The sequence below is a fragment of the Hippoglossus hippoglossus genome, chromosome 11 (assembly GCF_009819705.1).
Source record: "Hippoglossus hippoglossus isolate fHipHip1 chromosome 11, fHipHip1.pri, whole genome shotgun sequence".
Lineage (NCBI taxonomy): Eukaryota > Metazoa > Chordata > Actinopteri > Pleuronectiformes > Pleuronectidae > Hippoglossus > Hippoglossus hippoglossus.
This window is the reverse complement of record NC_047161.1, coordinates 21,409,287-21,436,391: the sequence shown is the minus strand read 5'-3', so window position 1 is coordinate 21,436,391 and position 27,105 is coordinate 21,409,287. Positions and strand designations below refer to the sequence as shown.

Here is a 27,105-nt window from a genome sequence, read left to right as displayed (position 1 = left end):
CACGTGTAAAGTTTGAACTCCCCACAGGAGAGACATTTTCTCATCCTAACTTTTATGTGAATGTCTCATCGCTCTCCCATGAGTTCTGGGTTTCACACGGCAAATCTGTCAAGGTTCTGAGTCCTGTATCTTGATTCAGGACCTGGTTTCGGTCTGTGAGTCAGTGTTGCAATATCAAACTGGATCGAAGCAGATCCCCCATCAGTTGAGGATTTGGTCCAAAGTCATGTAGTTCAAACTGAAGAATTAAGAGGTGGGATTGCTTTAAAGTTTCAGTTACTGCTGGGTTTATCAGACAGTGAGTCAGTGGGACTGATGCTGGTATATGTACTCAGGTACTCATGTACTCTGGTGTACTCCAGCCAGCAGCAGCTTATATGTACAGCGTACACAGTCTGGCTCTAACCGAGCACACCGTGAAAGTGGAAACTGAAACATTTAGCATTGTAAATTAGAATTGAACTTTTCATCAGCCATTAAAACGCTACTTGGTGACATGCCCCCTTACTCTGGTCGGCCATCAGCCAGCTTCCAGAATTTAGCCACTCTCAACTGTGACATTCTGTTCCTTTTTTCTTTAAAAAAAGTTTTTCCAATTGGAAATAAGCAAAGTGCTCCTCTGGAGTGAGGGAACTTGTGTGCAGAGCATGCACACAATGATTGATCCATGTCTCTCCCATAAAAGATATAATCCTCAACCTTTTTTTTTTTTTAATCTGAAGCTAGGTATCTATACATAATCCATACAGATATTTCAATAGTTTCTGTTTTTAGCTATGTTGATTATTATCGTCTCCAGGGGCTAATACCTCTCAGGTTCGCCACCAATTCATTAAGAGACGCCGAAAAAAAAGAAACAAACAAAAATCCAGATAAACTAATCAAAATAAAGCACAGAAAGTTTGGGGGTGGGGGGCAACAATCAGAAAATCTAAAAACCCAAATAGAAGAAGCAAAGGAACCCAGATTGTAGGTTTCTAGGTATAGAATCTGAGGATTGGACACACAAATTGTAATTCCACCTTCAGATTTGAGTTTGTTTCACTTTCTCAAAGAACATGTGATGCAAAGAGGAGTTGCTGGGTACAAAAGCTTCAGTCTGTGCACAGGATGAACAATGGTTGTGAGGGGGGCATGGTAGAGGTCAGTGGGAGGTAGTGAGATGGGATGGAACCAGGAGGGACAGTCAACTTGCTCCTCTCTGACAGACCATTGCCCCCTGTGAAGTGAATATTGGCTTAACTTGTAGACAACATCCTCCCGTCCCCTGTCAGCTCCCTCCTCATTAGAGTCTATATGGACTGCTGGTCCGCTGATGGTGTCTGGCAGTCCTGATAAATACAACTGCAGGAAATCCTGGTTACATCCATCTGGTAACTGTTCAAATTTGTAACAAGAAGCTGACATCTGAAGTGAAGAAACAGATGAAGATCTCTTGATGAGGAATGTGGGAGCCGAATACCAAAGGAAAATCTTCTCCAAATGCTTTTCACATAAGATTCTCTTTTGTACATATGTGCACCTCTGATGCTGCCCTGAACGCCAGGTTGGACTTGAACTGTGTGACAACCTTTGAATCAGACCCTTTTAACGTGATGATACAAGTGTAGATGCTCTGATTTGACTTTTCAGCCCCCCTCACATTTTTCATTTCTAGAACAGGCCCTTTCAAGAGCAGTCACTAACTTAATTTTGTCTGTTTTTGTTCCTATCAGTATTTTCAACTTAGCGAGCTTAAGTTGTTAAACTTTATGTTGCATAGCAACCAGAATGCACCCTGTTGATCTTCTGTTACTAGCAATAGTCACATCTAAGCATTATAATTAAAAGGAGAAAAGAAATCCTAAGTGACTGTGGCCTAAAGCGACCCTACAATGGTTCACCGTCACTCCCCAAAGTGAAGAAGAGACAGCAGAGAAACAAAAAATGGACCAAACACTTGGAAAGAAAAAAGCATAATGAGTAATAGTAACTGAAGCAAAAACGGTAGTTGCAGGTATAATAATAATAATAATAATAGTGCTACCAACAGCGATAATAATGGGAATTATAATTGTTAAACAACGCTGACGAAGAAGATTTTTACTATCATAAGAACATTGGAGATGCACTGACAGTTTAGTGTCTTTGTCCGACTTGGTGGGTTTTCATGGGTTGGTTTAAGGTAGGCACACGGACAGGCACTGCATGCGGTGGGGTTGGGGGATGTTGGTTGATCTGGGAGTGCTTCAGTATGGGGGTAGAGGGGCAGGATGGGTGTGACATCAGAGGGGCAGGAGGGCTGGTCTGGGCTCATTTCTGTCCGGTGATGGACTGCGATATGGATCGAGGTGGGATCATGTCCAACAGGTACTCTCTCTGCCGGTCTGCTAAGCTGGAGCTCTTATGCGCTCCAACTGCCGCTGGGTTCAGATAGGCAATATTTAACCCTGTGGGGAGATGACACACATATTAAGAGACAGCTGTGACGACTATCAACTGCTTACTTCAGCTTTAGTGGTAAGGGTTTTATTTCCATCCACCCACATTTTCTATAAAATTGGTTTTATATTGAACTCCAGATATTTATGACTCTTATGGAATACATTGCCAGATGATTTTTTTTCTTATGTTATGTTCATTACTAAATATTTTCCTTATGTATGCTTCTCCAATATTCCCTGTAATGTTTGTTTTCTATTATATTGTACAATTTTAATATCCTCATGATGTTGATAAAAGTTCTAGCAATATAATTAGACATCAAACAGGCAATCAGAATTTAGCTTCTTACATTGGTTGATTCGGTGGCTCAAATTGTAATGCTGTGTCAAGGTTTGTGCAGGCAAAGTTGAGTGCGTACAGAGGGGGGAGTGTAAGAGGGAGAAAGACTATGTGAGGTTGTGTGTAGCTGTCTGACAGCACACACAACCAGGGTTTGTGTGAGTGCACATGAGTAAAACTGTCTTTTCTATTGTTTATTATTGAAAAGTAATATGGATAATGGTTAACATGCAAATGCATTTTTTGATTATAGAAAATGTCTGTTTTGCTTCCATATAATTCATGTCCAAATTATAATTTATATGCTAGCAAAATATATTTTTCATTCCATATGGAGCATTCTGCTGTATATGTTATCAGTCTATGTGAAAATAGGTTCACCTGAGTGTCTTATCTTAGCATATCTTAGTATTCCTGAGTGTAAACCATCAGCTGATATTGACACATGCTGATGATGTGCAGGCATATTGTTCACCATTTCAGTTTATTGTGTTAGCATGATAACATTTAACACTAAACACATGTGCATGTAAACATCATTAGTTCTGTAGGTCATAAACCAATGTGTAGGTGTTTTATTTTTATAAAACCAAACCCTAAAGGTCCTGACTTAACAGGTTTCACTTCATATTGTAATGAATATTAGTTTTTGAGATTAGAAGATTGATCAGGATCAGGACAACAACTCTTGACTGGGACATCCTTGGTGAGCATTAGATAAATGTGTACAGTAGATACCTGGGATGTTGTAGATCTGGCGACGGCTGTCATGCTGCAGTCTATTGCTGCTACTGCTGCTGCTTCCACCGCTTCCACAGTGCTTGGCACTAGTCATTCCCATGAGGCTGCTGGCCACTGACAGCTGGGAGGCCTGAGCGAAGTTTGATAGAACACCTCGCGCCGAGTTGGACAGACCTCTCTGCATTGAGGCCTGAGGCTGGGGAGCCTGAGGGAAGTACAGCCATGCCATAAACTTTACCAGCACTAATTACACAATTACATTACAGTGGCATATTACTCAGTTCATTATCATGCAAGAGAGAGATTTTTTGGATTCAGTTAAAAAACATACTTGGGCAGGAAACATGTGTACCTGGCGAAGGGCATGATGTCGGATCATGGTGTCAGTCTTAGAGGCGTTGGGGCCTGTAGGAACTGAGCTGGGAGAGAGGGCTGCCTGCTGTTGCAGCCTCTGTTCAATCTCCTGCGTACACACACACGCGCACAAACACACTTAGGACTTTCAAATGGATCATTACATTCATGATATGCATTAATTCATCTATTCTCTGTGGCCATTTGTGTTTTGAAAGCAACTTACTGTGGCTTGGAAATGCCTTCACCTTTTTCACTTGTCGCACAGTACATTGCAGATTTTGTTTAAATGGCCAAAACAGCCATTTTTTTCAATCTACACTCAATAACCCACAGTGACAGTGAAAACTGTGCCTGGAAAAAAACATTCTAGAAATGTATTGAAGAAAATCAAACCATGAAATCTTTCTCATAGCATGTGGAGATTTGTCTACAACTTGTTTATAGAGTGCACTACCTCTGGCAAACAAAATTTATTGGATATTGTTTAGAGAAACACACATCTGTGTATATAAAGTCCCATAAGTCACACTGCATGTCAGGACAAAAAACAAGTGTCCAAAAGAGAGAGTCCAAGAGAACTGTTTACACACATCACAGTGGTCTGTGCTCTGAATACATTTGTTATTTCAGAATTAATTGTTAATACATATCGCATAATATTTTCTGAATGCACTGTATCCTCAAAGGCACTCATGTGCGGTTTATAATAAAACTCAGATTGAGACTTGACTGTAGGGCTGGCTAGTAAAATGATAATGTCTTCAATATAATGTGGTATAATATGAGAAAGAGAATACGGCCGGCGTGATGGAGAGGCACAGTGGTGCTGACCTGCTCCTGCTGCAGGGCCTTCACGAACGCGTTCTTCAGCCTGTTGGTGTGCTCCGCCTTCAGAGCTTTCTTCTGATTGGACGTCATGCACTGCTCACAGAGGATTCGCCCACTCTTCTCTTGCTTCCAGTGAGGGGTGAAGTCAGTTCTGCACTGAGCACAGAAGAAGGGCTCCATGCGGGCCAGTGTCCCTCTGAGTTTACCTACAGAGAAGATTCAGCCATCAGAAGTGCTTACAGCCACAGTGACAATGTGAAGCCCCACACACAGGAGCTGCTTTCAGACATGCAATGAACTCTGCATATCCTCCATATTTTCTCCAAAGGAGTAGCATGTGTGAATGCAAAAGAGAGAGAGGGTCTGGATTATCTGCGGACCTTCTCCGCCTGGCCCCTTAGTATAAAGTCCACAGAAAGTCAGTATAATGTGACGTGAGAACACAGAAGGAGATCCCTCACGAGTGAGTGGGGGGGATTGATGATGCTTCTAACACGCGAAAAATACAAAAAAAATATATACAAAAAGAAATCAAATATTTCCCAGTGAAAAGGCGGTGACACACACAAAGAAGACACAGACGAAAATGTCCAGAGACACACTGGTGATAAGAGCCAACAACGGTGTTTGTGTGTTGTCAAGAAAATCACGTGATCTCTGCTGCGGAATTAATATGTCAACTCCTGCCTCTGTCTGCTCCATTCTGCACCACCACTCGCCTGAATAATGTGGAGGATTTGTGGCTGTTCTGAACATGTCTGTGCAGAGAACCTACCGCTGTGTCGGGCATGTGTAAAAGGCAAACTGCGGTTTAAGTCTCCGGACTATACCCGCAGGTCATATGTTGTACGATGTAAGCGTACAGGGGTCACTTTTTCACAACAGTGTTTTCCAACAATGACAGGCACATTTTCTTCCTTTCTTCTACCAAACTATGAAAGGTAAGGGTCTGACATTTACCCTTGAATAGAAGGTTAAGACCTCAAACACCACCAAACCTACTACAGCTGATTCTTTTTCAGAAACACTCTTTACTTTTGGAAACAGCAGCAAGACTGATTTGTACAAATTAACGAAAAATCTTCAGTAATCTTAGTATTCTTAGTAGTTTTAGTTTCATATTTAGAAAAATTTGGAAACCATTGATAAGAAAAGATTTGTTGAAGGGTTGGTAAGATAGTTCTGAAGCACTTTTTATCTTAATTGTTGAAATCCTCTTCATGTCCCTATAGTGATCAATAAATAGAAATGTCTGCAAAAAAAAAGTAACATGTCTGTGGCCGTCGCAGTGACGCAGAGACGATGGCCAGAAGATTTCAATCAATTATCAATCGAATTATATTTGTATAGCCCATATTCACAAATAACAATTTGTCTCATAGGGTTTAACATGGTGCGACATCCTCTGCCCTTCAGATCATTGACCAAAAATTCCCAATTTTCTGCAGGTGATTGAGTTCATGCTTTAATTTCCTGGCTCATGACCCCGCTAGTCAACGTCCAGACAAGACAGGAGCGCTCATACTAGTGCTGTGTCTTTCGCAAATGTTTTTTTCAAAAGAACAAATAATTTTGGACATTTTAAGGATACACTCACTGAAGGGAGCCCGGTAGTAGTTTGCCTGATGGAGTCCTGCAATATTAAAAAGTGTCTCAGAACTGTGACTTATCAAATTAAATTGTCCGTTCTCAATTTGCTAGTTAACAAGCTTTAGTGTCTCTGGTGAGCGACTGAGACTGTCTGATCTGGTGATTCTGTCTTTTGCACTTGTCTTTTCAGTGTACTCACCCTAGTGATTCAAAACAAAGAAAAGATCTGTGATGTCCATAACCTACTCATATGTCATGTGCACTTGTGCCATGGTAGAACACACAGTTGTTGTGAACATCAGGTGGATGTGCCTTGACTCAGCGAGTGGCTACTCTACATGCCAGAGAAGGCATGTCAAATTATTTTAGCATAATGTGAATCCTATAATGTTATATTTACAGCAATGTTTTTAAACTCTTTCTTTATGTCAGTGACAGTCCAACCCACAGGTGACTGCACTGCTTTATCAGTCTCTTAATTGCACTGCTGATGCTGAAACTTAAATGACATACTTTTCTGTCTGGATCTCTAAACTTGGAGGGTTCTTCTTTTCCTCATATGTCATTTTCATGAATAAACACTTCTGACCTCAATAATACCATATAAGACATAATAGCTTTATATGGAATTATTGGGGCGTTAATCATGCTAATTTGCTATCCTGGTGCATGTTCGCACAAGTATGCACAGGTGACTTTAATCATGTTTACTCAGGTCATTTACACACTTCTCTGAGTTTAGAAGGGTTTTCTGAATATGACATGTCATGTTCGTACAAACTAACCCTGTGAAGAAATGTAAGATAAAACAAAAAGGTTCTTGTCAAGTAGTCAATCTACTGTATGACCTCACAGTTTATGTTATGCTTCTGAGTGTCAGCTGCTCACCCTGACTGTCAAGCACACTCTGCACCACCTCCTCCAGGCCCACCATGTAGATGAACTCGCTGTTGGCGGCAGAGGGTAGGAAGTGGAGAAGCGGGGCAGGGGGTTTGGGTGGTGGGATCTCCAACAGGGTTTTCTCCAGCTGCTTCCTGAGGGCCAGTTTGGCTGCTGCCTGGCTGCTGGCCTGGTCGGCCATGGAGCTCACCCCTCCGCTGGCTGAACCGGACATGGTTGATGGGCTAACAGCCGAAGCTCCGCCCAGGCCACCCGCCACCCCGCCGGCCGCTGCTGCTGCTTGCATGTGGGCCAGGTTCATGTACATGGCACTGGAGCCTGAGCGCTGAGAAGCTGCCACTTGCTGGCTTGCCTGAAGGGACACACATTCTGCAGTGTTCAGCAAAGCCGTCATCATATCATTATTTAAAGTCAGATTTCTAAGTTTTGAATGTTATCACAAGCTGCCACACAGTTTAACAAAGTCAGAAAAATGTCATTACAATTTCAAAAGACCAGAGTACTTCAGTTCACATCTGACATTAGAATGTGTCTCCACATGTGTCTCCAGTGTTTCATAACAAATACAAATAACAAAGCACCACATGACACCAAATAAAATGTGCAACATTAACATAGTAGAAGGAAGGCTTTAGCTTCCTAAATATTCCAGAATATCTTTATAATGCTGAAGACGGCAAATTAAGTAGCAGTTTTTTCCAACGTTCAGTTCCCCCTGACAGCTAAGTAGACTAACTTACTCAAGGCTAGAGTACATTGATTCAACCCCAGACAAATACAAATAGTTATGTCACAGTCACACTGGAAACTCCAACAGCAGGAGGAAATAAACTGGTTAAAACATCAGTGTTTTCTCGTCTAGTAAGAAACCAAAGAAAAAACATGTCTGTTTCACTCATTTCATTTCAGCTCAGTGTGAGAGCAGTTTGTAGTCAATCTAAGTCAAGTTTATCTCTGTTCTGTGTGTAGTTGTGTGTAACGTAGACACACAGGGAGCAGAGGAGAGACAGGTCGACAACTTGTTACGTTAAGTGCAGTCATCGGGACAAAATATCAGCATATGTTAAATGCAAGCAATTTGGTGACAGTGGATGCTAACAGTTGCTAGCTATGGTCAGCGCAGTAGCCGCTCTCCTGCTGTTCCCCTCCCCAGTGCACCCGCCCCTCTAAAGCACACCTCTGACAACTGAAATAAATCTGTAGCTCTGACACTGCTTGCTGTTCTTTCGGCAACACATGACAAATTCATGTTGCTTTCTGTGCCTTTGTCTTGAAGACTTGATAACTTTGGTTGATGCTGGAAAGTATGAACCAAATCACCACGGTAATTAAAGATTTTATCAGTATAACAAACTGTCTGGAATCTTACCACACTACACTGCAAAACCGTGTTTCATCTGTACTGTGGACACTCGGATACCTAATTCAGCATGGCTGCTGTGGGCCTGAATGTACTGCTCTCTAACTGTTTCTGAATTGTGTTACTTCAAATCAAAACCACAATACTCACCACTAATCTATTGATTTTCTTCCTATCTATATTTGAGAGCAGGGTCTTTTGAGAACACAATTTATATATTTCACATTCAGGTCAACATCAGCCCTGGGATTGTAACACTCAAAGGAGTCTAGCTGAAGCTCAGGATTTGTGCAGCTCAGTATTTGAGTGCAGACAAACGGTTTAGCGCAGGGACAGAGAAAACCTGTATGAGCAGCTGTTTGAGAGGGCAGAGGTTTGAGGGAAAATCATGAAGAAATGCTCATAACATTGAAAACCATGCCCTGTTCTGCAGTAGTACATTACAGTGTGTGACATTAGTAAGTGCAATGCAGGGCAGTGAGCCTGACTTGGTTTGAATCCATACCTGCTGGTAGCTGACAGCATTGGCCATGCTGCCAGAGATGGAACGTGACATCCCAGGCTTGGAGGGGATCCTCTGGCCTTGCAGTTGGGACGGGTTGGGGGCTATCACTCGCTGGGACATTAGCATTGGTGGCAGGTTGGCATTGGCTGCTGACCTGATGACAGTATGACCCTACAGAAAGGAACAAATCTGTCATCATGCAGCAGTGCTTTGCATGTTATTTCATTCAGATTTAATGTGAATTTGTTGATGACAGGTTTTTTTATTGTGTGCACAAGATGCATCTTTCCTGACTCTGGGGGGTTCTATGTTAATCCCCTCTTTCCAAGCTGGTGTCCATCATCAGCAACAGATTGTTTTTGCAGTCCATCAATAACAAAGGAGTGATTAATCATTACCATTTTTTCTTTCTACAAAAGACCTAGGCTCTGTTCTTCACACACAGATTTAATGTTATCAGGCTAACAAGATCCTGTTAATTCTCATTTGGGTTATTTGGTTCTTAAAACGCAGATCCCCAATCTGTTGATTTGTTACTATATGATAGTTATTGTGACTAACATCAACAGCTGACTAACATCAACAGCTATTACTTTGAGTAGAACAGAGTTGACACATTCATAAGAACTTGTGATTAGCAGAATCCACAATATCCAATTGATGACATATGGAGGTCCAGCACTTCAGTTTCAATGTACCTCAGTAGAGTACATTCAAGGTCCAGTTTATCAGAGTCACCAAGTTTAAACTAACACATTGTAAATCCTGCACTGAACGAGGCTCTAATGTGAGTTTGTAATGTGTTACACTAATAGATGATTGAAATATTTTAGTCTACCATCAGTAATAAAAACCAGGTGATCAAAAATATTGGAAATGTAGACAAACCCACTGATTATTGTTTAGAGAGACATGATACACAGTGGAGCCAGCAGAGGGCAGCAGCTGCTTGATGGCTACAAACCAGCCAAACATCATCAATGCTACAAAACAAGCTGATGAGACCAACCACGCAAGATAGAGATGTGCTGCATATTTAATACCATCTCAACATGTAATGGAGGAGCTCAGCTACGTCATTATGAACAAAAGCCCCCATCAGGAGACAGTCGAACAATCAGAGCAGGACCTTCTACCAACCACTTATTCCCTCAACTAACCCAGGTCTAATGTTAGTCTACACCTGATTTTACCTTGATGCCACAGAGCACATCTGTCTCTCCCCCAAATAATCCTAAAAAGAAATCATTCATTTTCTGTTCGTCCAAATGGAATGCCAGGGTTGTTACAAAAAGTCAGGACCAAAACTCAGTCAAATACAAATTAAATACTCAAGAGACTGACAAAGAAAGTCATCTTCTATAACCATGTTTCAGAAATCCTTCATTGATGTAAAACCAAATTTCAATTCAATGAGGGGACCCACCAGAGGCCATTTTTGTTTTTAAGAGTGGTCCGGGCTCGACCAGCACAGTCCCAGAAATGCTGATTTCAGTCCCTTTAAAATAAAAAGTAATGGAGCTCTACTTAAAGACAAAGTCTGATCATACAATATAAATCCAAAACAGCAAATTGTTAGGTGACTACACATAACAATATACACATTATTCTACTCAAGAGCTCTGTATTTCTGTTCTGTGTCATTGTCACATTGATATCCAGTTTACTCCTTATACTTTACCATCTTTGAAGAAGATAGTCATCACAAAAAATGTATGAATATGAACACACACAGACCTGTGCAGTACGGAGGTTCTGGGGCTCAGGGTTGTGCAGGCCCGGCCTCATGGGCAGCTTCCCCATGCCAGGAGAGCTGTGGATGGCAGGAGGCTGAACAGAGGACGCAGCGTTCTGGACCACCGGGACCTGCCAACATCACAACATTAACAGTGCAATAAAACAGACTTCTGAGACACTAACATGAGTGGTTGTGTTACAAGAGGTTTTACTTTAAATTCCATAGTATTTTTCAGATCATATTGTAGAAGACATTTACAATTTGATCACAATAACAGCCAGTCTGAAACAATCAGAACAATTATTTTACTTGCTAGTGAGTAATTTATTATCATTTATATTTAATAACGATCACACCAGCTGCATTCAGACATACACTGAACTTCGGACATTTTCTTGTATAAACACAAATGTCTGAGTCAGTTGCTCTTGACATTTTCTGCAACTATTCCTACCAGCCCCCTAGGAGAATGTCAGGAAAATGTCCGCAAAATGAACACTAACACTGGGCATGTGGATTACACTTCAGACACTTGATGGATGCTAAACTAAAAAATAAACAAATGAAAGAATACAAATATCTCGAGACGAAAAAGAGGTGCCATGCACATAGAGGATGATGAAGATGTTAACTTGGAAAGATGAGATTCGAGAGCTTTTGGTGATAAGGGCTGACACCAGTTTTGATGTGCTGTAGACTAAAGCGGGTGATGACAGCAGAATTAATACATCATGTCCTGCCTCCTGCATAGTCTACCCAGATTAAACCCATAGTCACCCCTCCACTCTGTGGGACGTTTTCGTGTGTGTTATGAACGTATCTGACACGGACTGCGTTCTTCATATGTGAAAGGCAAACTCAGGACAACCTGAGAACCCAGAGTTCATGTCTGAAAATGGCTGTGCACTCACTTGGCAGTTCAAAAGTCAGTCGAATCCAACAGTCCTGCACTAAATCGTCCTCTATGAAGTTTACAATGTTCCGTTTGAGTTGAGGTGTGGATTATTTTGAGGCTGCAGTTTGTGTTGCTGTAAAACTGCAGTGCATTATACAGAGGTGTTTCTGTTATTTAGCCTACCCTGACATGGGCTGGACAAAAACAACAACACCTCTCTGTATATGCAATACTGTTCAAGTAGTAATCTAAATGTTGAGATCCATTTTTTTTTCATATAGTATCAATATCAATGTGCAAACACGTCATACTAGCTTAAGTTATGCCAGGATCAGTCCACACAATATTAAGTCTATACACATGGTCGATGTGTCAGAGTAGGAGTGACTCAAAGAGTCATTCATTCCTGCTGTGACTTCAATAAAATGCAGTGCACCCTGCAGGGCCTTGACCCATCAGAGGTTGCTGTGACTTGAGGTACCGACATCACGGTTACACTTGACAGCACCAACATCATCATTCCTCTATAACAACAGATGCGTACCCTGTTTTCCTACTGGTCAATGTCATGAAAAACATAAGAAGACAGAAGACAGATAAGTTTGTCTTTTTATCAGGATGTCATGAGACACACCACACAGGATGAAAGCTGCAACAATGACTCCACTCTCATAGGCCCATCCAGGCTCGTAGTCTGTGTATATTTCAAGTACACAGGAGAGTTTGCTTTTAAGGCCGTAAAGCTTGCCAGGTGTCCAGGTAATTTGAATACCAACGCAGGTCGTCCACACAATATCTTGGTGGTCTCACCTTCAGCTCATACTAGCTTTCTTTAAATTTGACCTATATACACAAATTGACCAAAAGACACTTTTATGAGAATTTAACTCATCTGTGAGCATACCTCGCTCAGAACAAGACCAGTTCATACATGTTTGTTAATGGCAAGCTGCTGACTCTTAAGGGCTGGTTGCCAATGACACCAACTTAGAGGCATTTTCTATGCTTTGAAATTGTATATATTTTAGTCAGATCAATAGAAACAAACTGATGCCTAGAACATAAAATTATTGATATGTGTATATCAATTTCCACTAGTGAAGCATCAGGGGTGGTATTGCCACAAGCTGTTTTCAGACATGACCCATGGATAAAGTCCAGAGAATGAGGTTCGGACTTTACCCACATGCACAACACAGCGGGAGGTTCTCTGCAAAGACGTTTTCACAACAGCAACAAATCCTCCACATTATGCAGGCGAGAGGTGGTACAGCCGGGTGCAGAAGACAGAGGCAGGAAGTGACCTAATAATTCCAGTGCAGAGATCACCTGATTTTCTTGACAACACACAGACACCAGTGTCTGCTCTTATCGCCACAAACTCTCTGGACATCCACAGAAAGGCCACAGATAATCTGCAGGCTCTCTCTCTCTGACATTTGCATTCACACATACACCTCCTCTGGAGAAAGTGCGGAGAGTCTCCGGAGTTCAGTGCATGTCTGAAAGCAGCTACAGTGTAGTGTAGTACTGATACCATGTTAAAACTAATCCTGCATTCAATTTTTTTATGAGGTAAAAGTATACAAGTTAGCCCCAACATACACTGAGTGTGCCAAAAGTAATAGCAGTCGTACTGATACATCAAAATGCAGGCTTTCATTTTTCAGATACCTCACACCTGAAGTAGAGTTAAACTAATAACTAATTTCTTTTCAGAATTTTGATACATCCCCTTCATGAAATAGATCATAACCACTGCTCTTCTGTGAACTGTTAAATGCTAATATACTGACTCTGATTTTTAGTGTATATTTTACAGATATAGATATTGAAACTATGGTAAACGTGTGTGGAGGTGAGGGGGCTGGGAGAGCACCTTCACCGGAAGGAGAGGAGCAGTCAGTGCAGGTGAGAGCTGTTAGCTGATTGATCCTCAGGTTTAAAAGGGAGCAGCAGAGCTGCCTCAGAGGGTCAGAGACGCACTGAGGACACTCAGGGCCGAGACAGTCACGGAGAGACAATACTGAGCTGAAAAGCCGAGGTGCCAGCTGAAAGAGCTGGCAAGTTTAGGTTCGTGTAGATTCATGTTTGTTCCTGCTGTGTGGATCTAATAAAGTCATGCTGAAAAGCAACAGAACTGTCTCTGGCTGTGTGTGGGAGAACCCCGTGGCATTTACAAAAACCCAAGAAGGCTACTACAGTCTAACCAACAAAAATCAGAGCAATTCTCTGGCTAACCGTTAGCTAACTTGAAGGCAAAGTGCAGTGCTGTAATCTAGGAATATAAGTCCCTGTCTTATAGTACTGAAGAAAATATACTTATTTGCATTTAAACACTATATAGTGAGTGTCGCTCAGTGTGCTGAGTGATACTGGCTGTGGATCTGTGATGGTCAATGTAAGAGAGGAATCAGTAGTAGCGCTGACCTTCTGCACCACGTTCTCCTTCTGCATCTGACTCTGTCTGAGCTTCTTCAGCAGCACCAGCCGAGCCTCCTCCAGACGCAGCTCCTCTCTCAGAGCTTTGATCATCTGCTGCCTCTCCTCTCCGGTCTTCCCCTGGAACAAACAAACCAATCAACACACACATGCAAAATCAGTGACACATGGTATCCAAATGGAAAATTTAAGGCAGCGTATTACACACCTTTGAGCTGAGCAGTAGGCCAAAGTAAAACAGTTAAGAGGATGAAACGCAGCCATGCCGTGTGTCATTAATATGTAGGGAAGCCCTGCAGTGAATGGATTCATTCATTATGTTGATCAATTCAGAGATGTTCATTTTTCTTAGTATATTTTGACCTTTTTTGCCTTAATTAAGATGGAGACAGTAAAGGAGAGACAGGAAACAGGGTGAGAGAGTAAGGGAATAACATGCAGTAAATGGTCCAGCTGACCGAAGTCCAACCGAGGACCTGCTGCTCAAGGCATATATTCCTATGTGGTATGCTCCTTACCATTCACCTATTGGGTTGCCCACAGAGACTTTCATCAGTCCAGTCTCTGACATGGGAGAGTATATCTTTAAGCTGTGCATTGGTGCAGTGACTGCTGTTGACAGTTTTACCTTAAACATGTCCAGGTTGGCCTGGTGTAGGCGCTCCTCAGGACGAGGTGTTGTTCTGGGACTGGACGCTTCATTGTCTGATAGGATAATAACATCTGGAGATGGAGTTCGTCTGTCATGCTCCACATCACTTCATGGGAAAACAAGAAAAAGAAAATGATTTTCATTTTGTTGAACATCTTAAGTGCACTTTCATCATCACTGATGTCAATCACTCAAACATTGAGTGTGAACATCTGGGGCTGACTGGAGAGTTGATCAGCCACTTGCTCAGTTTAGGACTTGAAAGATTTGTGTGACACTTCCCACTCAGTGGTATCTTATCTGCCTTGGACCAGCTCTTAGTTATGCTGCTATAGGCCAAGACTACAGGGTAGTCCCAGTAGTCTAAATGGTTTCCCTCCTATTCTCTTTCTCTCTAATCATTCATTTACATCTATGAATATCACTCGTATTATTTTCATTATACCAGTAACACAACTGGTCTCTCCACACCCCCCCGTCTCTTCTCTACCCTCTATTCCACCATCCTCTCCTCTCTTACCCATTGTTCTCCACTCACGCCAACCGGTCGAGGCAGATGCCACAGTGACACTGGTTCTGTTAGAGGTTTCATCCAGTTATTAAGGGAGTTTTTCATTCCACAGTCGCCAAAGTGCTTCCTTGTTGTGGGAACTGTTTGGTTCCTCTATTTGCTATGTAAAGTGTTTATGTTTATGATTTGGTGCTGTATAAATACATTTTTTATTAAATTTGTTTTATGTTTAAATACTCTAAACATACACCTTTCCACTTATGTTAGATAATGTCTTTTCTCCTGAATGTTGTTAATGTTATTTTATTGATGTACATGACACCTAGTGCACTTCTGTTCCTGCTGGGAGAGGGATCCCTCAGGCCACATCGATACTACTACGTATTTGTGGAAAATGGTGAAAACTGTGTTTTCAAACTAAAACTACCTCTGTCTACACAAGTGTGCTCTGTATCAGTTTAATCCCTGTCCATTCTAACACGCCTGAAAATACATATCATATGAGCCCTCATGTAAACTGGGCATGTGTGTACTGGTGTTAACAGGAAGGCAAGCGTGTCCCACTACAGGTCCCGCTGGACACAGGAATTTCCGCAGATTGCTCGAATAATAGCTCATCTCCTACACATGTAGAATTTAACTGCACAACAGCTGTTAGCAAAGACAACGGGGTCAGCAACACTTGTTATTGATTATCCATGTTGGGTTCCAAACTGGTTGCTAAGGCTAATACTGGCTGTTTTCTTCCAGAAGAGGGTATTGTGATAAGAGACTGACCCAATCAGCAAGCTGTTGTGAGTGTCTTTGTTTACAAACATATCAGTTTCTGCCCTTCTGTACTTATACTGAGAGGCAGCCCTGGAGTTTTCAAACTTCTCTGTTTTAGCGGCTTTAAAACTCTGGAGTAGTGTAGACGTCAGGCACATCTGTAGCAGAGTTGATGCATTTTCAAACGACAAAGTAATGTGGATACAGCCTCACTTGCGGCTCTCTGAGATTTCATCGTTTCTTCCCTGCTAAAAGTTTTTTTTTGGTAGATTTTCTTTACTCTAATTGAGGGTTAAGGGCAGAGGATGTCACACGTCAGACCCAATGAGGAGAATCTTGATTTGAAAATTCTAAATAAAATGTGTTTGATTGATTTATTTATCAAGCTTTAGTGAGAAAACTTCAACTGTCTAAAGATCACCTCAAACATTTTGTCATCTCATAAAACAAATGACCTCTAAAATCAAGTTTTCAAATCATCAAGATTTCTTAATTCCCATTACCTCCCAATCCCAGATTACCAACAGATATCTTTTTTCCGCACTGTACAAACTAGTGTTTCAGAGGGTTCAAAAGGTTCCTTTATTCAGATTTCTCTTAGAACCGCCCCCCCTCCTACCCATTGTGCTTCTTTATGTGTAAATACTGCATTCTCACCATCTTCTCCCAGCACTCATATCCACTGGCTCATCAAGGATGTTCTCCTTCCCATTCTTACTGGGTCCAACATGGCTGCCAAGGCCACCATGACCTCCATGGCCACCATGGCCTCCATGGCCACCATGGCCACCATGGCCACCATGGCCTCCATGGCCACCATGGCCACCATGGCCTCCATGGCCTCCATGGCCTCCCAGCCTTAGACTCCCATTGAGTTTCTCTTCATAAGCAGCACCCATTAGGCTCTGGTGGTGGAGGGAGCTGGCTCCAGGGCCCTTCCCATCTCCCAGGGGCCCTGCGACCTCCAGGGCTGCTAGGTCAGCTAGGTCCTTGCGTTTTAGCAGTGCCAGCATCTTGAGGCGCTCCATGGCCTCGTGACCCTCCATTTTGAGGCGCTTAGCCAGCGCCTCCTCTCGCTCGCTGGGGGACTCCAGGCCTCGCTTCAGCAGGTTGAGCCGCAGCGCCTCCTCAGACATCCGCTCCATCCTGAAGGAGAATGCACAAGGGTTAGAGCCAAGTCAAACACAGAGCTAGTTTAACACCAAACACACTATTCAGTTTTTTACTTTGTGGAATGGTCAAATGGTCAAATGGTTTCAAAACCTCATGCCTTTCCAAAATGACAATCTGACATCATACCCAGCCCAGTCTTTGATATGTCAGCTGTGTAGAGGTGTGGTGAGGTGAGTTTTGTAAAAACTACTTCTACAATATTATAGTAAATGGTCTGTATTTATACAGTGCTTGATGACCACACAAAGCACTTTATACTACAGTTTTGCCATCCACACACATTCATACAGTGCTTCTATGTACAGCACCTTCTCTATCACACATTCAAACAGTGCTGGCACAGCCATAACGAGCAATTTGGGGTTCAGTATCATGCCCAATGACACTTCAGCATGCGAAATAGGGGAGATGGGTATCGAGCCGCCAACTTTCTGGTCAGAGGTCGACCCGCTCTACCTCCTGAGCCACAGCCATCATTGTTACTTAAAGCTACAGTATGTAGCATTTTTCGAGATTTTCTAGTTGAAATGTGCTCTAACTCTTAACCTGGAGAGGTACAGTCAGACATTTTGGTTACCCAGTCGGATTGAAAACCTGGTGCTTCTGATCTACTCATCCCAAACTGAGGCTTCTGGCTACTATTAACTGGTGGAAGACGTCACCATGTCTGAGTCACAAGCTATCAAGCATCCGATACCTACATTAGCTAATACAGCGAACACAAGGAGGTAGGTGAAGGGCTAGGTTGAGCTTTATTGACCAAAGTGCTAAACAGACATTAAATTATGGAATTACTTGATTGATGATTACCAAAGCCGATTGTAATGCAGGTTATTGATACAACTGATCAGCCAGACCACCACCTCTGGAGATAATAACCAGGTGTAATATGCACTGGAGACAAATCCCCACAAAATGGCTTTAGTCCAAACATGAACAAGAATGACGAGATGCAGACAGCAATATTTAATCTGTTCAAAGTATGTGCGTAAGTGGACATGTTCACACAGCATATATGGTCTACATTAATCAATATAACCACAGTGGCCAGAGAATCAGTGCAATGACACACCAGGATGCAACAGGGATAAAGAATTAATCAGACAATTTGAGCAGCTATAAGCTCATTCAGATGGAAGTAGGTTAAACACAGCAGTCTAAGAATAGCCTGACTCTCTCTACTTGATGGGGACAAATACATTTGAGAAATGTTTAATATCTGTGTGCGTGTTGCCACGTGATTAATACCAGCAAGGAAGGATGACTAACTAGATCTTATGAGCACTTAGTCTTAGCATCTTAGTCATGTGACCAGCTTTAGCATGGGTGCTCACAGAGAAGTACAAATTCTGCAGCTGAGCACAAGTTGTACAAGGAAGTGACAAAGCACAAACGCTCTAGGTACTTCCTGCAGGTCCTCTCTCAAATACAGTCCCTCTGTAAACTCTGCTGGAGATGTTACAGAGCACTAAGTGTAAGCACAGTGTGTGTATGGAGTCTCATCTATACTCAGCCTGCCATTACTCCTGATGCTTGGGTTCTGCACTTTTTGGTTGTTGTTCACTGCTTTGTACAACATTAAATCTCACTATATAACTTTCCCTAATACAAGGGTGGACAAAATAACAGGAAACTCAAAAGAGTCTATTAGAGCAACCCTGTAATTAATACTGTACTATATTTACAATTTTAAGTGGTTGTTGGAAGAGTGGTGTCACCACCCAATCACAGCAACATTGTAGCCGTTTGCCAGCTTCTGAGTGCCGGATTCACTCAATTGTCTGTCTAAGATCAGGGCTTCTTTCATTTCTAAATGAGTTAAGGGTTCAGTGTGTAAGATTTAGGTGAAAGGGATCTATCGGCAGAAATTTAATATGAAATAATCCTAGTGATGTTTTCACTAGTGTGTGATCATTTAAAAATTATACGAATTGTTGTTTTCTTTACTGTAAAATTGGATGTTTCTTGTAGTAGTCCAAACTGGACAAAATTACCACCTTTTGAGTTTTTATGACAACTGAAGGCTACCACAGGTTCTCTTTCATGTTTGGAGGGGGAGGGTGAAGTGAGGGTATTCAGTTACAACATGCAAATTCACCACTAAATTCTACTCACCGAACCTTTAAGGTAAATCCACACTACTAAGTTTTTGTTTCTAAACACATCACTTCAGCTATGGATACATCTACTTCCCACACTGGAGTCAATTCACATACAACAACTACATGGGCAGAAATAATATTCACACATGACTCTTCCAAACCAGCAAGGTAGCAGCAGCTAACAGCTGTTAGCCAGTAAACACACAAGTAGTCCTCCCCTTAGTCTTCAGTGAAGATCAATCGAAAAACAAGAAAACAGAGTAAGACAGTGTCACGGATGGCTACCATGTTCTCCTATTCTTCTTCTATCTTTTTGGGGGGGGGGGGGGGGGTTTTGGACCTGCGCAAATGAGCTGGACAGAGTGATCAGATCAGATCTCAATGTGGACACTGGAGACATTAATAACAGGTAATGCCATGTAATCAGTTTAAAACACATTTTCATGCTATGTCTAAATGGAGTCCTCTGAATGTGGACTGAGCGATTGGATCCCAAATATGTCCTAAATGCGTCTTGGGTGTGTTTACACCTGTACTTAGAGCTGTCCGCCATCAGAGACAGATGTTATTGTTAAATGGTAAATGGACTGCATTTATATAGCACTTTCCTAGTCTCATCGACCACCCAAAGCACTTTACACTACATGTCACATTCACACACACATTAATATATTGCTGTTCTATCACACACAACACTGTGACACTGTCTGTGAAGCTGTTGGGGGCAATTTAGGGTTCCCACACATATCTTTTCTTCAGCCTGACTCAGCATTGGTGCTCAACAACACTATTTGCCATGTCCCCTCCTCTACTCTGTCTACACTTATAACTGTTGTCCTGAACACACCACAAACACAATAATTTGGTTTGAAGATGACACAACATTGACCTATTCAAAAGGGCACAAGACAGCTTACAAGGGTGGAAACTGGAAATGTGATGCTATCAAAAGACTCGGACACACCACAAGAACCTCTGTCCTCTGAACAGCAGTGGAGAGGACATGCACAGGTTCACATCTGCACTATGGGGCTGCTCGATTATTGCAAAAATCATAATCACGATAAATTTTGGTGAATATTGAACACGATTACTCATTAATTTTGCAAACATCACGCATTTATTGAACTTTAAAGAAAAATAAATCATTTCGGCGCCCAGGTTAACTGATTGGAGGTTACACTGCCTGAGTGAACAGGCAGTGTAAACGCAAAAAGAAAGATAAATCATTTTATGTCAATAACTTTGTTTTTATAATCGTTGGAAGTCATAGTCGTAATTGAAATACAATTAATCGCCCAGCCCTACCTTCACTGCTAAAAAATGCACAACAATGGCTCTCTCAATGGGAATTTAAGAAAACCCTTCTGTCCATGAGGTTACTTGTGCCATTCTACCACTACTACATAGAGAGCTTACTAATGTACTGTATCCCAGTGTGGTATGCTTGTTCAAAATCTGAACAGACAGCTCTCCAGAGTCATAAACACTGTCCAGGACATAATTGGCCACTCCCTGCCCTCACTGGATGACGTCTTCAGATCATTCTGCCTCCAGAGCTGGCAGCATTTAGAGAGACACAACTCTCCCCTGCCACTATGTCTTCAGCCAGTTGCTAATTAACTACAGGACCATGGGGCATCTTATTTTAAATAGTAAGGATGTAGAGTTAATGTAAGTGCAGCTCCCAGTGATCTAAATAGAGCTCAATGGCATGGTTTCGTAAGTAAAAATCCCAATCATTTTCTGAATGGAGATTTTGATTATCAGCCATTATATTGAAACCATCCAAGGTAGACTTGCCACAAGCTATGCGATTGTGAAACAACGTTATAAGCTCATGTAGGAGCTACAAGTCTGTATGATATCAACTGTGTTTTAAGAAAAACTTGTTTTATTCACAATGCCCAGGAGAAGTACTACACTACCCACAATCCCCAGGTGTAAAAGCGACATCTCTAATTGGTGGAGGTCGCTGTTGCCATGGAAATGTTTTATCACAACCACATAAATCGTGTGGCCTATGATTGCATTGTCCAGCGTGCCATCACCTTTACCACAGAGTAACTATGATTTCCCTATTTAACTTACTGTTGCCTTTCACAAATGAGGAAAAGAGTCTAAAGGAGTGAACATCACAACAAGTCAGGCCATGTATTGGAAGGTAGTGTATAGCTGTTTCCAGACATGACCTGCAGGTAAAATCCGGAGAATTGGCTACGGAGTTTACCCACAGTTTGCCTCACACACATGCACAACACAGCGGTAGGTTCTCTGCACAGACACGTTCATAACAGCAACAAAAGCACTGCATCATTCAGGCGAGAGGTGGAGAAGCCGGGTGCAGCAGACAGAGGCGGGAGTGACCGCAAACTCTTGACATCTTCATCGGTGTGTGTGTCACCGCTTTTTCACCGGGAGACATTTGTTTTCCTTTTGTTTGTCTTTTCATTTTTGCGTCTGTCATGCATCAGAAGCGCCATCAACCACCCCCAATCGCTCATGGTGAATTCAGCGGGGGGTCCTCTACTGTGTTAGCACATCAACTTCTCCTGGATTTCTATGGACTTTTTACTAGGAGGCCAGGCGGATCAAGTCCGAGAAACTACAGAGCGTCTCACTCGAATTTTGCATTCACACATGCACCTCCTCCAGAGAAAATACAGAGGATCTGCGGAGTTCAGTGCATGCCTGAAAGCAGCTTAAGTTTTTTTCAACTTTTTACATTGGTTGCACCGGTGCGCCTAACCAGCACATAATTTAGGTGCACCCAAGATTTTGCAATGCGCCTTGTGGCACTGGGTATCGCCACTGATTTCCCAAATTGATTCGAGGTCACGATTCGATTTGATCTCCAATTCAATTCAATATTGCTTGGATATAAAACAAATCAGACTGAAGCTACTGAAGCTGTAAACTGTGATAGAAAACCTCTAACTTGGTGCATTATTAAAAAAAATTCAGGTAGGCCTGTCTCTCTGGCTCCTTACGGAGTGAGGACATTTTTGGAAAGTGAGGACATTTTGGACGGTCCTCACTTTTTCAAAGGCTTGTTTGAGGGATAAGACATCAGGTTAGGGTTAGAATTTGTCTGAGGTTAGGGGCTGGCAAATGCATTATGCAGATTAGTGTCCTCAATAAAATAGAAGTACTCAATGTGTTTAAATACGCGTCTCATACCTCTTAAGTACTGTTCAGGTCCTAATAACTTGCAATCAGTGTTGGTGTTTATTGTTAGTGTATAAAGTGAGCCAGGTCAGCAGGGGTGGGAAAGGGACACATTCACACAGGTGACCCTCAGCCTCACTGTCCGTGTGTGGGGGTGGGGCCAGTCCAGGGCCTGAGTGTGTTAACTCGGCAGAAGAGATGAGAAGAGGAACCGACACGACTTGATCAAATACAGAGACACACCAGCTAAATGTTTGGCGCACCAGTGCGACCAAGGACATTTTTTGTCACACTTGACAGATTCTTGTTTGCATGTTTTGAAGCCCTGGGTCAGCTTGTGGGTTCTGTCAGGGCTAGGATGAAAGATAAGACATACAGGGTTGTGGTGAGTTTTGCAGAATGGGTAACTAGCTAGTCAACACTAGGTTACTTAACTATTCACTATATGAAATGCTTTATACAAGACACAAACTAACTAACAACAATATATTGCAACACTATATTAACAACAAGGTTAATTGAAGATGAAGAGCACTGGAAGTCATTGGAAAGGGATAATTCTTGATGGTTTATGTGATGCGTAGTTCCTTCGTTCACTCTTATGTACACACTCTTTACCCTTTTTCCATTTTCAAATTTTGTTTTACCCCAATTCAAATGTTTTACTGTCAAGATTCATCTCGTAGCTGATAGGCCTCTTAAAATTCCTTTTATAAGGATTTTCAGAAATGTCAATTGGGTGGAAAATGTATTTCTGGAACCAGAGCCATTCTTAAATTGGGCAGTTACACTCTATTGGCCCCAAATATTGCTGAACCAATAATGACTTACACAAGAATTGCAATACAAGTTTCAACAGTCTGAAAAAAAATGGTGGTCTGTGAATAACATTCACTGGCATTGTTTGTGCTGTCAAAAACACACATCAAACTTCTTAAACACCACAAGATCTACACATGTTTAAAGACTGGGACCAGTGGTGGGAACTAAATCTGCAGGCTACTCCTCCTTTGTGAATGACGGTACATCCTGCGTGTGTTCAGACAACATGCAAATGGATGCTTCTAGCACTGCACAATGGCATCAACAACACCACCTGGTTTAACGCTAAAAATGACAAAAACTAAATCCTTTTTGGTGGAGTGTCAGTGACTGTTCAGGCAGGGACTTAATTGGCCGGTTATCTCTTCATCAGCTTTCTATTAGCAGATTATTCCTGCTGTTGTCCTTCTATCGTATCCCCTCATCTTCTGTAACATGGTGCTCTAATCGGTTCTTTCTGTCCTCCTTTAACGTCCGTTATCCTCCTCTCATCTACAGCAGCCTCTTTAACACAGGGAGGAGTCTTAATGATCGCACAATACGACCCGACCTGCCACTTCTTCTTCTCTAATTAATTTGTGACGCAGCAGCGGGGCCCAGTCGTCGCCTCCATTTGCTGAGAAAAAACACAAGCAGCTTCTGCAACCTCTCTGCCAAGCCTCCACCTTTAATGAGACACAGAGTGCTGCTGAGAATGGAGCTGATGAGCCAATCAGGGTTGGCCGTGTGCTGCGCGTCACAAACTGGCACCCCGCACCCTCCCCCTATCCCCTCAACCCCCCCACTCCCCGGCCACTGCCGCCGACTGCCTTTACATAATATAATGACTGTTTCAGTCAGCTGCTACATAAGCCACACACTCTTTCTCTTTAACCCCCCCACCCCATATTCCCATAATCCCTCCTACCACCTCCCACCCACTCCACCCCTCTAGCTTTGGGCACTCTGCCAGGCCAAAGCAATAATGGAAAAGAAAGGAAAAGGAGACATGGCGATGGAGAGATGGAGACTGGGTGGAGGTTGATAGAGGGTGAATGCCGCTCCACCTAAAGAAATGATCACACTTCATAAAACCAACATCAAGACAATGTTGGACATGTAGACATCTTATGAAAGACCCTTTCGGCTGGTAACAAAGTAAGAGCACCGAAGAAGTAGCCCACTATCATAAAACAGTAAATAGATTGTGTCCAGACATCCATCTACAGCACAGCATTCCAACAGAAGGCAGGATTTTGTAACCCCCTCTCCTGCTCCAGCTGTACAGTACCACAAAGAAAATCCTCCCTGCTCCTCTACCCTCCCCCAGTTCCTCAAACCTTCCGTCTTTTCCTCCCCCCCTCTTTGACTGTAAAAATAAACACATGCTTACTTTCAGGGGCCCCTTAAATGTAGCCAGAGCTGTGGGCTTCATTTGTTCATATTACACTGGCCAATCAGGAGTGGATATGAAGTGTGTGTAGGCATGTGTGCAGGAGCATGTCTGTGTGTATGTGGGGTAATAAAGGAGTGACACAGCCAAGACACACTGAAAGCAGAGGGAGTTTTTTTCTTTATCTTGTGCTATCCTTGCTGAAGTCTTTGTGTGTTGGCTGTGTCCGTGTGTGTGTGTAAGGCTAGAAAAGAGGCAGGGATGGCAGCTCTCTCCTGACATAATGCCAACTCTTAATTCCCTCCTCCCATCCCCCTCTCTCTCACACACACACACACACACACACACACACACACACACACACACACACACACACACACACACACACACACACACACACACACACACACACACACACACACACACACTTCTTTATGCACAGAGCTGTCGATCAGATGGCTGCAGCTAAAATGTCCTCCTCAGAATAAATGCAGTGGCGTTCCTCACACTCGCACTGCAAGTCAACAGCAAAGAGCACCCTCCTGTCCTGGTCTGTCCCTTTCTGTCCTGTGTGGCTCAACACCAGGTGAACAGGGTTTGCCAAACCGGCCCAATGCCAGCTGACTGAGTGTAATAGTAATAAGGCCATTTGCAACTGTACTGTGGAATCTGCTGCTCATTTCATGCATGATCTGCATCATGACAATCCATTTGGCCGAAGCAATTCAATTCCTCCCAGTCTGCCCTGTGTCTCTCAACCACCTTCTCCCCCTCATGGACTTTTTACACACGACCAGGGAAGCATTCTCCTGTTCATTTTTCAACTGTTTAGTTCATCGATGTCAGGCTTATCGCTGAGGTGCAGGAGCCAGATGTGTCAGGTCTGACATCCCATCTCTACCCGAAGACAAAACAAGAAAAAAAAGCTGCAAATACTGATCCAGGGCTGCAATATCACTAAACACCTCCAGTGTTGTCATTAATCCTACCTTCAAAATGGTGGTGATGGGTATAAAATGGTGGCATTGACACAAAATTGGCATGATTTTGGGGGCCAATAATGATATTAGGGAGTAAAACAATTCCAATACAGATATATTGGATTATGTTTGAGAGTCAGGACTCTTAAAGTGGATTCATAAGGACATTAAGTGCTATTATCATGACAGAGGAGGTAAAAGTCTTGTAAAATGAATTTAGGTGTAGGATTTGATTAATGCCAAAACCAAATTGCTTGTTCATTGGGGGACATGTTGGGTTTCTCTATAATTTTAAGGTCTGGACCTTACTGTGTAATGTGCCTCGAGATAATGTATATTATGATTTGGCTCTATACAAATACAATTGAATTATGATTACACTTAAAACAACCCTGTGTTAAAACGGCAGGAGGGTGTGTTGTATATGTTGTACCTGTGAGACACTGAAATAGGTTCCAAGAAGATTTGGAGCTACAGATTGATGTGTTTAAAAGCTTATTAGAAGCCAGACCACTGTACAGCACCGTGTCAAATGTTGCACTGCAGCAAAAGTTGAGCCTTTGTGCCACACTATACAAGTAAAGGTTATTATTACAATATTATTAAAAATATCTTAAATGTTAAGATATCATTTAAGTCAGTACTCTAGTGATTAACTATTGTGTTTTTCATTTAGTATTTAAAAGGTTTAAATGATCCCGACTTTTGGCCTGCAGTGTAGGTCAAACTCCAACCCCGCTGGATCTGCATTTGCTACAGTGCAACAAAATGTGTCTTTTCAGGCAAATTATCAGCAAATAGTGAAAAATGCCCTTTAGAATTTCACGAAAAGCAATTTTTAAATGTCATTTACCTGCCACTTTTATCCAAAGCAACTTCCGGTTAGTGCATTCAACATCCATGAGGGGCCATTCAGCATCTTGCCCAAGGACACTTCGGCATTGGCTGGGATTCGAGCTACCAACCTTCTGGTTGAAGGACGGCCACACCCTTCCTCAGCCACAGCCGCCCCCTGCATCATTTGATGCAAATAATGTTTTTGCTGCATGTTCTGCAGAAACCAGACCAATCAGTCTAATTTCCATCCATTTCAAAACTGGTCAAGCCATTCACAACCTTTTATTCAAAATGAGGGAGGTTTGACTGAGACCACCTCAGAAGCATTTTCATTAACAACCAAGATGGCTGCAACTTATGTGGAGAGGTCTGTTGAATCTATTATAGACAGTAACAAACTAGACACTATATTTTAATTAAACAACTGCTGTAAACTGTAGTCTAGTTACATTTTTAAGTCGCTCTGTGCTAGGTCACATTTCAATGATCTGATTGGTTGTAGATCTGTTCCGACTCCAGATAACACCCCTTGAAAATCTATCTAATCTAAAATGAACTGAGAGGTTTCAGAGCCATTCTGAAATGAGGCATGGTTATGTGA

General features: G+C 42.3%; 1 protein-coding gene across 7 annotated transcripts in view; it reads right to left on the bottom strand.

Moving 5' to 3' along the window:
• Positions 1–596: 596 nt before the first annotated feature.
• The window catches only part of gatad2b (GATA zinc finger domain containing 2B), a 45,737-nt gene continuing 19,228 nt past the window's right edge, over positions 597–27,105 (bottom strand). For 2 of the 7 annotated variants that reach the window (XM_034601166.1, XM_034601167.1), the window contains exons 2-11: positions 16,708–17,196; positions 14,748–14,877; positions 14,108–14,239; positions 10,782–10,910; positions 9,045–9,215; positions 7,168–7,531; positions 4,693–4,895; positions 3,836–3,967; positions 3,502–3,709; positions 597–2,429 (exon numbers count right to left, since the gene is read on the bottom strand). In XM_034601166.1, coding sequence (XP_034457057.1) covers positions 2,293–2,429; positions 3,502–3,709; positions 3,836–3,967; positions 4,693–4,895; positions 7,168–7,531; positions 9,045–9,215; positions 10,782–10,910; positions 14,108–14,239; positions 14,748–14,877; positions 16,708–17,195 — 2,094 coding nt within the window. In that variant the 5' untranslated portion in view covers position 17,196 and the 3' untranslated portion in view covers positions 597–2,292. The remainder of the gene's footprint in view (positions 2,430–3,501; positions 3,710–3,835; positions 3,968–4,692; positions 4,896–7,167; positions 7,532–9,044; positions 9,216–10,781; positions 10,911–14,107; positions 14,240–14,747; positions 14,878–16,707; positions 17,197–27,105) is intronic. The other 5 variants (XM_034601170.1, XM_034601172.1, XM_034601171.1 and 2 more) reach the window with 5 other exon arrangements.